Below are 13,959 nucleotides of genomic sequence, written 5' to 3' on the forward strand. Positions count from 1 at the left end.
GGAACCCAATTTAAGGCCCATAGTCACCCCTGACTGTAAGAAGTGCAGGAACCGGCCCAGCTGAAATTCTTCCGTCGGGGCCTTCCTGGCCTCACACCACGCAACATATTTTCGCCATATGCGGTGATAATGGTTCGCGGTTACTTCTTTCCTAGCTTTTATCAGCGTAGGAATGATTTCCTCCGGAATGCCCTTTTCCTTCAGGATCCGGTGTTAAACCGCCATGCCGTCAAACGCAGCCGCGGTAAGTCTTGGAACAGACAGGGCCCCTGCTGCAGCAGGTCCTGTCTGAGCGGTAGAGGCCATGGGTCCCGTTGACATCATTTCTTGAAGTTCCGGATACCACGCCCTTCTTGGCCAATCCGGAACAATGAGTATAGTTCTTACTCCTCTTCTCCTTATTATCCTCAGTACCTTTGGTATGAGAGGAAGAGGAGGGAACACATAAACCGATCGGTACACCCACGGTGTTACCAGAGCGTCCACAGCTATCGCCTGCGGGACTCTTGACCGGGCGCAATATTTTTCTAGCTTTTTGTTTAGGCGGGACGCCATCATGCCCACCTGTGGTTTTTCCCACCGGTTTACAATCATTTGAAAGACTTCTGGATGAAGTCCCCACTCTCCCGGGTGGAGGTCGTGCCTGCTGAGGAAGTCTGCTTCCCAGTTGTCCACTCCCGGAATGAACACTGCTGACAGTGCTAACACGTGATTTTCCGCCCATCGGAGAATCCTTGTGGCTTCTGCCATTGCCGTCCTGCTTCTCGTGCCGCCCTGTCGATTTACATGGGCGACCGCCGTGATGTTGTCTGACTGGATCAGTACCGGCTGGTTTTGAAGCAGGGGTTTTGCCTGACTTAGGGCATTGTAAATGGCCCTTAGTTCCAGAATATTTATGTGCAGGAAAGTCTCCTGACTTGACCATAGTCCTTGGAAGTTTCTTCCCTGCGTGACTGCTCCCCAGCCTCGAAGGCTGGCATCCGTGGTCACCAGGACCCAGTCCTGTATGCCGAATCTGCGGCCCTCTTGAAGATGAGCACTCTGCAGCCACCACAGCAGAGACACCCTTGTCCTTGGAGACAGGGTTATCAGACGATGCATCTGAAGATGCGATCCGGACCACTTGTCCAACAGGTCCCACTGAAAGGTTCTTGCATGAAACCTGATGAATGGAATCGCTTCGTAGGAAGCTACCATTTTTCCCAGGATCCGTGTGCAGTGATGCACCGACACCTGTTTTGGTTTTAGGAGGCCTCTGACTAGAGATGACAGCTCCTTGGCCTTCTCCTCCGGGAGCAACACTTTTCTCTGTTCTGTGTCCAGAACCATCCCTAGGAACAGCAGGCGTGTCGTAGGGACCAGCTGTGACTTTGGAATGTTTAGAATCCAGCCGTGCTGTTGTAGCACTTCCCGAGATAGTGCTACCCCTACCAACAACTGCTCTCTGGACCTCGCCTTTATCAGGAGATCGTCCAAGTACGGGATAATTAAAACTCCCTTCCTTCGAAGGAGTATCATCATTTCCGCCATTACCTTGGTAAAGACCCTCGGAGCCGTGGAGAGACCGAACGGCAACGTCTGGAATTGGTAATGACAATCTTGTACCACAAACCTGAGGTACTCCTGGTGAGGATGGTAAATGGGGACATGTAGGTAGGCATCCTTGATGTCCAGCGATACCATGTAATCTCCCTCGTCCAGGCTCGCAATAACCGCCCTGAGCGATTCCATCTTGAACTTGAATTTTTTTGATATATGTGTTCAAGGATTTCAAATTTAAAATGGGTCTCACCGAACCGTCCGGTTTCGGTACCACAAACATTGTGGAATAGTAACCCCTTCCTTGTTGAAGTAGGGGCACCTTTACTATCACTTGTTGTGAATACAGCTTTTGAATTGCCTGTAACACTGCCTCCCTGCCTGAGGGAGTGGTTGGCAAGGCAGATTTGAGGAAACGGCGGGGGGGAGACGTCTCGAATTCCAGCTTGTACCCCTGAGACACTATTTGAAGGATCCAGGGATCCACCCGTGAGCGAGCCCACTGGTTGCTGAAATGCTTGAGACGGGCCCCCACCGTACCTGGCTCCGCCTGTGGAGCCCCAGCGTCATGCTGTGGACTTAGAGGAAGCGGGGGAGGACTTTTGCTCCTGGGAACTGGCTGTATGCTGCAGCTTTTTCCCTCTACCTCTGCCTCTGGGCAGAAAGGACGCGCCTTTAACCCGCTTGCCCCTATTGGGCCGAAAGGACTGTACCTGATAATACGGTGCTTTCTTTGGTTGTGAGGAAACATGGGGCAAAAATGTAGACTTCCCAGCTGTTGCTGTGGAAACGAGGTCAGAGAGACCGTCCCCGAACAATTCCTCACCCTTATAAGGCAGAACTTCCATGTGTCGTTTGGAATCTGCATCACCTGTCCACTGCCGAGTCCATAACCCTCTCCTGGCAGAAATGGACATTGCACTAATTTTGGATGCCAGCCGGCAAATATCCCTCTGTGCATCCCTCATGTATAAAAGTGCATCTTTTATATGCTCTACGTTCAGCAAAATAGTGTCCCTATCTAGGGTATCTATATTTTCTGACAGGGAATCTGACCACGCAGCAGCAGCGCTGCACATCCAGGCTGAAGCTATAGCCGGCCTCAGTATCACACCTGTGTGTGTATATATAGATTTCAGGATAGCCTCCTGCTTTCTATCAGCAGATTCCTTCAGGGCGGCCGTATCCGGAGACGATAGTGCCACCTTCTTCGACAAGCGTGTGAGCGCTTTATCCACCCTAGGGGATGTTTCCCAGCGTGACCTATCCTCTGGCGGGAAAGGGTACGCCATTAGTAACCTCTTAGAAATTACCATCTTTTTATCAGGGGAAGCCCACGCTTCTTCACACACGTTATTTAACTCTTCAGATGGAGGAAAAGCTACTGGTAGTTTTTTCTCTCCAAACATTATACCCTTTTTTGTGGTACCGGGGGTAACATCAGAAATGTGCAACACATTTTTCATTGCCTCAATCATGTAACGTGTGGCCCTACTGGAAGTTACATTAGTCTCTTCGTCGTCGACACTGGAGTCAGTATCCGTGTCGACATCTGTGTCAACCATCTGAGGTAGCGGGTGTTTTAGAGCCCCTGATGGTTTTTGAGACGCCTGGGCAGGCACAGGCTGAGAAGCCGGCTGTCCCACATTAGGTATGTCGTCAAACCTTTTATGTAAGGAGTCGACACTATCACGTAATTCCTTCCACAGCACCATCCACTCAGGTGTCGACCCCGCAGGGGGTGACATCACATTTACAGGCATCTGCTCCGCCTCCACATAAGCCTCCTCATCAAACATGTCGACACAGCCGTACCGACACACCGCAAACACACAGGGAATGCTCTGACAGAGGACAGGACCCCACAAAGCCCTTTGGGGAGACAGAGAGAGAGTATGCCAGCACACACCAGAGCGCTATATAACACTGGGATCCCACTATCAATGAGTGTTTTCCCTATAGCTGCTTTTTTATATATATTACATATATATATATCTATACTGCGCCTAAATTTAGTGCCCCCCCTCTCTTTTTTACCCTTCTGTAGTTTCTCAGACTGCAGGGGAGAGCCAGGGAGCTTCCTTCCAGCGGAACTGTGAGGGAAAAATGGTGCCAGTGTGCTGAGGGAGAAGCCCCGCCCCCTTTTCGGCGGACTTTCTCCCGCTTTTTCTGTGAAACTGGCAGGGGTAATTTTACATCTATATAGCCTCTGGGACTATATATGATGTATATTTTCCAGCCAAGGTGTTATCTATTGCCCTCAGGGCGCCCCCCCCCCCCCCAGCGCCCTGCACCCATCAGTGACCGAAGTGTGAGGTGTACATGAGGAGCAATGGCGCACAGCTGCAGTGCTGTGCGCTACCTTGGTGAAGACTGAAGTCTTCTGCCGCCGATTTTCCGGACCTTCTTCGTGCTTCTGGCTCTGTAAGGGGGACGGCGGCGCGGCTCCGGGAACGAACACCAAGGTCGGGTCCTGCGGTCGATCCCTCTGGAGCTAATGGTGTCCAGTAGCCTAAGAAGCCCAAACTACCACCTGTTAGGTAGGTTCGCTTCTTCTCCCCTTAGTCCCTCGCTGCAGTGAGTCTGTTGCCAGCAGATCTCACTGAAAATAAAAAACCTAAATATACTTTCTTTCTAGGTGCTCAGGAGAGCCCCTAGTGTGCATCCAGCTCGGCCGGGCACAAGAATCTAACTGAGGTCTGGAGGAGGGTCTTAGTGTGAGGAGCCAGTGCACACCAGTAGTCTAAAAGCTTTCTTTGTAGTTGTGCCCAGTCTCCTGCGGAGCCGCTAATCCCCATGGTCCTTACGGAGTCCCCAGCATCCACTTAGGACGTTAGAGAAATGATTTTGTTCAAGTGATTGCACAGTGATCGAATTGCCAGCATATTTGTTGTGTCTCAAACTTACCATCAGAGACAGTAGCTCTTCTCTGGGGTGGGGCCAAGTAAATCATGTCATTATGCCCTGCTCCCATGTAGCATAATGGCGCAATTCGTAGGTGAAAGAAAAATATGCTGAACCCCCCTTTCCCTGTGTGCACCACTGTCTGGTTACCTCTGAACACTACTTATGCATATTTACACCAATATATATGAATTATGTTATTCACTAGATCACATACAGTACTCGTATAAAGAGAGTAAAGGGGTAGATGGTGCCACCATAAAGAAATACGTTTTAAAAAAAACAACATAATTTTCCTGCCACACTAATGTCTTCATGTTTCTGTAACTAGGTTAACAAATTGAAAAAATCCAGGAGAAATAACAGAGAGCAAATGCAGCACCATGATATCAAGCGAATAAATGATCATGAAGTTACATTGTCAGAATACAGGTTGGCTTCAAGAGAGAAGACTGATGTAGACAAAGTAAGTACCCAGAATGACATACCTCCCATCATTTAGCCAGGCAGAAGCTGAGCAAAATAAGCCCTACAACATACAAACTCCACACAGGTACAGCCTTGTTTAGACTTGACCCCAAGACATCAGGACTGTGAGTAATGCTAGCCACTACAACAACTTTGCTGCCCATGGTCCGATACTCAGTGAGGGGGAGTGCAAAAATAAATGGGGAAACTTTTGCTTTGGGAAGACAATATCATTTTATTTACTGTCAATTTACAGAGAAATCCCAATAGACAATTTAAAGTAAGTCTTTTTTTTGTAACATATTCAAAATTGAATTTTAAATTAAAGACTGTTCAAAAGTTTTCCATGAAACTTGTCATGAATAAAGCATTTTTCTTTTTTGTGCTTTTGTATAAATTAGACTTCTACCTTTTACTAATTGTGCAATATTTCAATTTAAATATTTACATTAAAGAAAGTGCATGCTATAGGCCTGAGTTGCATGCAGAAGCGCACATCAGTGTCTATTGGCAGTTGCAAGTCTGCAAACCCCTTTGCTTGTGTACACTTGTGCGGCCAAATGTGCAAGAATACAAACGCCCACTTTCAGCTCCTGTACACACTATTATACCGATTGGTGCATCCTTAAATGCCACCATTGGTCACACCATTAAAACTTGCACCACCATTATGTCAGGTGGATTTATTTACCCCTTTCTTGTACCAAGTGAAGGAAAGAACTATAAACATTTAAGGTGGCATTAAATGCCACATACTGTAGATGTGATACCCCGCTTATGGATGGTGTGGAGTGGGTGCAAGTTTTTTTTATATCCCTGATAGATCAACCTTTTGGCTTTGGTAGCAACTTCCAACTCAGACCACATCCCATCAGAGAGGCAAGGGTTCTTCCCCCAGACATGTAAATGACCAACCAGGCTAGCATGCACAAGGATGGGATATTTAATGTAACTGTTCCCAGGTGAGAACTTGAATGAGACAGCAAGGTGGTTGTAATAAATTAATTAAGATTTACAGTAAGTGAATTCACAATAAATCAAAATACAGTCTCACAGTAACTGGTAACTTTCTCACTAATGAAGTATAACTAAAAAAAAGTGTCAAAGGCTTAAGGTTCAGATCAGGACCCATGGGCTGGAAACATAGTGAGAGAATCAGAGGTTTACTCATGGTTAGGGGTAGCCACCAACAAGATCATCAAAGAGGTCTGTGACTACTGGAAACTCCCAGCCAGCTCCTGGAACCAGTTATTGAGAACTCTGCCCCAGCCCTGGACATTAGGACCATGAAGCTAGAACCAGTGCTTGAGAACTCAGGAACAGGACAGGTAGAAACTTAGAGAAACAATAGCTCGGCACATGTTTCCCATCGCGGCGGCTTCATGTGACATCACGCAGCCGCAGCGATCACGCCCCCGCCATGCCACCGTTAGCAACACACCGCCCCCCATTTTGCCGCCTCCGCCCCTGCAACGCTCCGTCTCTGCCCTGGAAATGGAGAGTTGCCACCCCCCATCCCGCGACTGCCTATGCCTGATTGATAGGCAGAGGTGATAGCATTTTCTGCGGCCCCCACAGAAAGTGCAGGCGCATGTGCAGGACGGACACTGGGCGATCGCGATAATTACAGTTGGCTTGAGATTTGCTATCCAACCTGAAAATACACAAAATACACAAAAACTGCGTATTCACATTAATCTAAAATAATTAGAGATGAGCGTGTTCGGTTCCCTGAGAACCAAACACCCCCCCCCCCCCCCCCCCCTCGAACTTCACTACCCCGAGCCCGGACCTGAGTCAGACTCGGGTTCTCCCGCCTGACTCGGAAACCAGAACGAGGCAAAACGTCATCATCCCGCTGTCGGATTCTCGCGGGGTTTGGATTGCATATAAGGAGCCACGCGTCGCCGCCATTTTCACTCCGGCATTGAAGAGTGTAGAGTGTCTCCGTCCCCAGTGTCCTGCATCAGTTCAGTGGTAGTGTCTTGTGCTTTTCAGTCCAGTCACAGTGGTGGTGCCTCTGCTGCCATATGTCCAGTGCTTTTCAGTCCAGTCACAGTGGTGGTGTCCTCTGATGCCATATGTCCAGTGCTGCTGTATAAGTCCAGTCCATTGCAGTGGTGCTGTGTTGTCCTGCATCAGTCCAGTGGTGGTGTCCCTGTGCTGCGGTATATATCTAGTGATACTGCCATATATGTCCAGTGGTACTGCCATATAATTCCAGTGGTACTGCCATATAATTCCAGTGATACTGTCGTATAATTCCAGTGGTACTGGCGTATAATTCCAGCGGTACTGGCATGTAAATCCAGTCCAGTGATACTGCTGTATATGTCTAGTGGTGCTGCCATATACTTCCAGTGGTACTGCCGTATAATTCCAGTGATACTGCCGTATAATTCCAGTGATACTGCCGTATAATTCCAGTGGTACTCGCGTATAAGTCCAGTGATACTGCCATAAAAGTCCAGTCCAGTGGTGCTGTCTTGTGCTGCCATAAGTCCAGTGGTGGTGTCCTGTGCTGTATATTATTTACTCCAAATAAAAGGGCTATCGGGGTCATTCCAAGTTGATCGCTCGCTAGCAGTTTTTAGCAGCCATGCAAACGCATTGCTGCCGCCCACTGGGGAGTGTATTTTTGCTTTGCAGAAGTGCGAACGCTTGTACAGCAGAGCGCCTACAAAATTGTTTTGTGCAAAACAAGAGTAGCCCTGTAGTTACTCTTCGTGTGCGTTGATTCTAACGACGGAGGGACGGCTTTTGTCGTCAAACACCCGCCCAGCAGACGCCCAGACATGCCTACGTTTTTTCTGCCACGCCTGCATTTTTCTAAGCACTTCCTGAAAACGGTCAGTTGACACCCAGAAACGCCCATTTTCTGTCAATCTCCTTGCGGCCGGCTGTGCGATTGGAATCATCGCTACAACCAGTGCAAAACCACAATGGACTTTGTACCCGTATGACATGCGTGCGCATTGCGGAGCATACGCATGCGCAGATTACCCTTTTTTTTCACTGATCGCTACGCAGCGAACAACGGCAGCTAGCGATCAACTCAGAATGACCCCCTATATACATTACTTATATTATTATTCAAATAATTTTTACAAGGTTTGCCCTGTGTGGTGTAGGGGTACGCTCGCCTGTGCTGCATATTATTATAATAGCTCCAAATAAAAGGGTTATTATCCAAATTAATTTTACAGGCTTTGCCGTGTGTGTGTGTGTGTGTGTGTGTGTGTGTGTGTGTGTGTGTGTGTGTGTGTGTGTGTGGTTTAGATGTACGCTCTCCTGTGCCACCAATATTGTGCATGTATTACATTTGGGCAAATTCCAGCACGTCCCATGTTATTTGTGCCGCACACTTGTGTCGCTTAGCTTAGTCATACAGCTACCTCAATGCACCTCTTTTTCTTCTTTACATGATGTGCTGTTTGGAGCCTAGTTTTTTTAAGTGCCATCCTGTCTGCCATTGCAGTGCCACTCCTAGATGAGCCAGGTGTTTGTGCCGCACACTTGTGTCGCTTAGCTTAGTCATCCAGCCACCTCGGTGCAACCTTTTGGCCTAAAAACAATGGGGGTCATTCCGAGTCGTTCGCTCTGTAATTTTCTTCGCATCGCAGCGTTTTTCTGCTTAGTACGCATGCGCAATGTTCGCACTGCGACTGCGCCAAGTATTTTTGCTATGAAGATAGTTTTTTTACTCACGGCTTTTTCTTCGCTCCGGCGATCGTAATGTGATTGACATACTGGGCGGAAACACAGCGTTTTATGGGCGTGTGGATAAAAACGCTACCGTTTCCGGAAAAAACGCGGGAGTGGCTGGAGAAACGGGGGAGTGTCTGGGCGAACGCTGGGTGTGTTTGTGACGTCAAACCAGGAACGACAAGCACTGAACTGATCGCAGATGCCGAGTAAGTCTGAAGCTACTCTGAAACTGCTAAGTAGTTTGTAATCGCAATATTGCGAATACATCGTTCGCAATTTTAAGAAGCTAAGATTCACTCCCAGTAGGCGGAGGCTTAGCGTGTGTAACTCTGCTAAAATCGCCTTGCGAGCGAACAACTTGGAATGAGGGCCAATATTGTGAGGTGTGAGGTGTTCAGAATAGACTGAAAATGAATGTTATTGAGGTTAATAATACCGTAGGATCAAAATTACCCCCAAATTACCGTATATACTCGAGTATAAGCCGACTTTTTCAGCACTTTTTTTTGTGCTGAAAAAGCCACCTCGGCTTATACTCGAGTCAGTGGCAGTGTGACAGGCAGAGCAGTGTGAAGGAGGGACACGGAGTGCACAGCGCGCGCCTCTCCTGTGTCCCTCCTGCATCTCCGGCGGCAGCGGCGGGTCTATTAAAGGAAGTACCCGTTCGTGACCTCTGATCACAAACCGGCACTTCCTTTAATAGACCCGCCGCGGCCGCCGGAGAGGCAGGAGGGACACAGGAGAGGCGCGAGCTGTGCGCTCCGTGTCCCTCCTTCAGAAGACAGCGCGGGATCGACGGAGGGGTAAGTAACAGGCACTGGGGGAGCATATTTGGCACTTGGGGAGGGGTCATATGTGGCAGCATGAGGGGCATATGTGGCAGCATGAGGGGCATATGTGGAAACATGAGGGGCATATGTGGCAGCATGAGGGGCATATCTGGCAGCATGAGGGGCATATCTGGCAGCATGAGGGCATATCTGGCACTGTGGGGCATATGTGGCAGCATGAGGGGCATATCTGGCACTGTGGGGCATATGTGGCAGCATGAGGGGCATATCTGGCAGCATGAGGGCATATCTGGCACATCTGGTACTGTGGGGCATATGTGGCAGCATGAGGGGCATATCTGGCAGCATGAGGGCATATCTGGCACTGTGGGGCATATTTGGCAGCATGAGGGCATATCTGGCACATCTGGCACTGTGGGGCATATTTGGCAGCATGAGGGCATATCTGGCACATCAGGCACTGTGGGGCATATCTGGAAGTATGAGGGCATATCTGGCACTGAGGGCTGTGTACGGCTAGAGCTGCATTTCCCACCCTAGGCTTATACTCGAGTCAATACGTTTTCCCAGGTTTTTGTGGTAGAATTAGGTGCCTCGGCTTATATTCGGGTCGACTTATATTCGAGTATATACGGGTATGTAATTTTAGCTGTTTTTATGTTTTTTTCAAAAATCATCCAGGTCCAAAACCAAAACATGAAAGGGTGGTTTTGGCAAAACCAATCCAGATCCAAAACACGAGCATGAAGCCAGAACCAAAACACAAAACACGAAAAGTGCCCGCCGCACATCTCTAAAAATAATATGCATTCTGCTAGAATGTTCAAATGTTCCTTTAAGTAATGGAAGGTCCTTTAACCCAAAATCTGATGTAGACTCTCTCAATAAACAGGTTCACATCTGAACCACATAGCATATTTTGCAGCACTGATATATATACACTTGTTAAAGGTTATCTTATGTGAAGAAAAGGCTGCACAGCCTTGAAACGTCATATTAAGATGTAACCTTGTTGGATTGAGTACTGTTCTCACGTTGTACCATGTTGTTGGAATACAAGTTTGTTTGATCACAAGACCGTGGAGTGCCGCCTTTACTTTCTTCCAGATATCACCTGGGCTCAGGTGGGGAATAATTGTTGATTTTATATATATATATAAATAATCAGGGCTTTCAGCTGTGCAAGAGCCTTATAGGGCTCCTAGCCTGATTAGCGTGGGCAGACTGCCTGAGGAGACTGGAGAATCTCTGTGAGAGAAACACGCTTCCTTATACAAGTGAGCCATACAGTATTGACTGGAAAACTTTGTGTTTATGTTTAGAGACAGTTAGGAACGTCTTGTGTTTAGTTAGTGCCGGACAGGCAAGGTATTTTCTTTTGATGTTTGTTTTATTTTCTGTTTAATAAAACTGGTTGTGGCCAGTTGCACCACAAACTGGACTTGTATGATTCCTCAGCTGCTGCTTGCTGCCATTTACCCCAGGAAACGGCACCTTGTTACAGTGTTACAATTATATATATATATATATATATATATATATAGGTTAATTTTGACAGAGAGCTACTCCACTGTAGTGCATCAGCACCCCCTCACATACCTTCTTAGTCGACGTTCACCTTCCAGATCAATGTCACGTGGTGCTCCGCAGTTTCCACATCGGTTATTCGCAATGGTACCATTTGTCCAGTCACAGTAGTCCTTTACCACGGCAGCACGCAAACAGTTCACGAATTGCGCTGTTTCAAAAATACTGCCACCCTTGGCCTTAAAGCTGTCAATCATCCCTTTTTGAAACTCAGGTAAATCACCCCTTTTACCCATCACAGCAACGAGTGATATGTGCGCAGATGGCCTATCGCACACCTTATATACCCACCAAGCCAACCCATTACACGGGACATATTTCATGGGCTACGCACTACCGATGTCAAATGTAGGAGGTGGTCATAATAATGTGACTCGGCCGTGTATATAAACGCAGAATTTGACAGCAGATCAGAACCACTTGGGCCATTTAGTCTGCCCCTTGTTAACTTGTTTAACCTTATAATAATCTCTAAATCTATTTGAACATTAGTTATTTGTAAGGATATCCCTATGTCTATCCCAAGCATGTTTAAATTGCTCTACTGCATTAGCCTGTACCACCTCAGATTGGAGGCTATTCCACTTCCAACTACCCTTTCTGTGAAGTAATTTTTCTTCATTTCCTCAAATTTCCCCTGACCCTCCCTCCCTCCAGTGTCAGTGCATGTTCTCATGTTCTGATACTTCTCTTTCTTTTAAGAATGTCTCCCTCTACTATCTTGTTGAAACCCTTGGTATATCTGAAAGTTTCTTTCATATCACCCCTTTCCCTTCTCTGCTCCAAACTATACAGTACATATTAAGATCTTTTAGTCTTTCCTAGTAAGTTGTGTGATGTAGGCCATGCGCCATTTAAGTTGCCCTTTTTTTGTACAGTCTCTAATCTATGAATGGCCTAATTTGAGTAGGATCTCACTGGCCATATAATTGCTATAATCAGACTCACCTGTAAAGTAATAGTTTGTGGCCTCAGCATATCATCTGTCTGTGGGGAGCAGGTATTTAAGTGATACCTCACAACTGCAGGGTCTCACATAGATGCTGCTACCTATGCCACTGGTAGATGGCAAGGCTCAGACACACCATTTGTTGCGAAAATATTGAATAGATTTTCTGCTCCCTGTAATTCCTCAGTAGCTGAAGAGCCACATATTTCCAAATCCTGCCATAGTAATAACATACATGTAAATATAAAATACATAACACACACACAGGTGGTGTTTGGAGAGGTTTGATAGGGCTCACATAGAAGAAAGTGGAGGCCTAATAGCAGGTAGTATTTGTAAAAATAAAGCTGTGTCATGGTTGAGTAATGTAAAAAAAGAAATTCCATTCAGTTGTGTAACAATTGTTCTCATTTTAGATGAATGAAAATGCTCGACTAGAACCAAAAGTTACTGATAATGAAACACAACTGCGTTATCTTGCTGACTCTCATAGCAAGCAAGTCAATGACATTATGTCTCAGAATAAAGTTTTGGAGAAACAGAGAGACGGTATGTCAACTGATTTCTTATTGTTATTTGCAATATATTTTATTCTAGGTTACAATATTTAGTAGTATGCATCAACTAAATAGTTAAATATCAAATAAAAATAAGATTTTACTTACCGGTAAATCTATTTCTCGTAGTCCGTAGAGGATGCTGGGGACTCCGTAAGGACCATGGGGATAGACGAGCTCCGCAGGAGACATGGGCACTTTAAGAAAGAATTTAGTTCCTGGTGTGCACTGGCTCCTCCCTCTATGCCCCTCCTCCAGACCTCAGTTAGAGAAACTGTGCCCAGAGGAGATGGACAGTACAAGGAAAGGATTTTGTTAATCCAAGGGCAAGATTCATACCAGCCACACCAATCACACCGTATAACTTGTGATAACTACCCAGTTAACAGTATGAAAACAACATATCATCAGTGCAAGACCGATGCAACTATAACGTAACCCTTATTGAAGCAATAACTATATACAAGTATTGCAGAAGAAGTCCGCACTTGGCACGGGCGCCCAGCATCCTCTACGGACTACGAGAAATAGATTTACCGGTAAGTGAAATCTTATTTTCTCTAACGTCCTAGAGGATGCTGGGGACTCCGTAAGGACCATGGGGATTATACCAAAGCTCCCAAACGGGCGGGAGAGTGCGGATGACTCTGCAGCACCGATTGAGCAAACATGAGGTCCTCCTCAGCCAGGGTATCAAACCTATAGAATTTTGCAAAAGTGTTTGAACCCGACCAAGTAGCAGCTCGACACAGCTGTAGTGCCAAGACCCCCCGGGCAGCCGCCCAAGAAGAGCCCACCTTCCTAGTGGAATGGGCCTTGACCGATTTTGGTAATGGCAATCCAGCCGTAGAATGCGCTGGCTGAATCGTGTTACAAATCCAGCGAGCAATAGTTTGCTTTGAAGCAGGGGCACCAATCTTGTTGGATGCATACAGGACAAACAGCGCTTCAGTTTTCCTGACTCTAGCCGTTCTGGCCACGTAAATTTTCAAAGCCCTGACCACATCAAGTAACTCGGAATCCTCCAAGTCACGTGTAGGTAGCCACAGGCACCACAATAGGTTGGTTCATATGAAAAGATGATACCACTTTCGGCAGAAATTGTGAACGGGTCCGCAATTCTGCTCTATCCATATGGAAAACCAGATAGGGGCTTTTATGTGACAAAGCCGCTAATTCTAACACACGTCTAGCCGAAGCCAAGGCTAATAACATGACCACCTTCCACGTGAGATATTTTAACTCCGCCGTTTTAAGTGGTTCAAACCAGTGCGACTTTAGGAAACTTAACACCACGTTAAGATCCCAAGGTGCCACCGGAGGCACAAAAGGAGGCTGAATACTCAGCACTCCTTTAACAAACGTCTGCACTTCTGGTAGAGAAGCCAACTCTTTTTGAAAGAAAATGGATAGGGCCGAAATCTGAACCTTAATGGAGCCTAAGTTTTAGGCCCAA

General features: G+C 46.9%; 1 protein-coding gene across 1 annotated transcript in view; it reads left to right on the forward strand.

Moving 5' to 3' along the window:
• LOC134905218 (coiled-coil domain-containing protein 17-like) overlaps positions 1-13,959 on the forward strand; it is a 122,930-nt gene that overhangs the window by 6,541 nt on the left and 102,430 nt on the right. The window contains exons 2-3 of the mRNA XM_063914614.1: positions 4,775-4,909; positions 12,363-12,495. Of these exons, the coding sequence (XP_063770684.1) occupies positions 4,775-4,909; positions 12,363-12,495 (268 nt within the window). The remainder of the gene's footprint in view (positions 1-4,774; positions 4,910-12,362; positions 12,496-13,959) is intronic.

Source organism: Pseudophryne corroboree, chromosome 1, assembly GCF_028390025.1.
Source record: "Pseudophryne corroboree isolate aPseCor3 chromosome 1, aPseCor3.hap2, whole genome shotgun sequence".
Lineage (NCBI taxonomy): Eukaryota > Metazoa > Chordata > Amphibia > Anura > Myobatrachidae > Pseudophryne > Pseudophryne corroboree.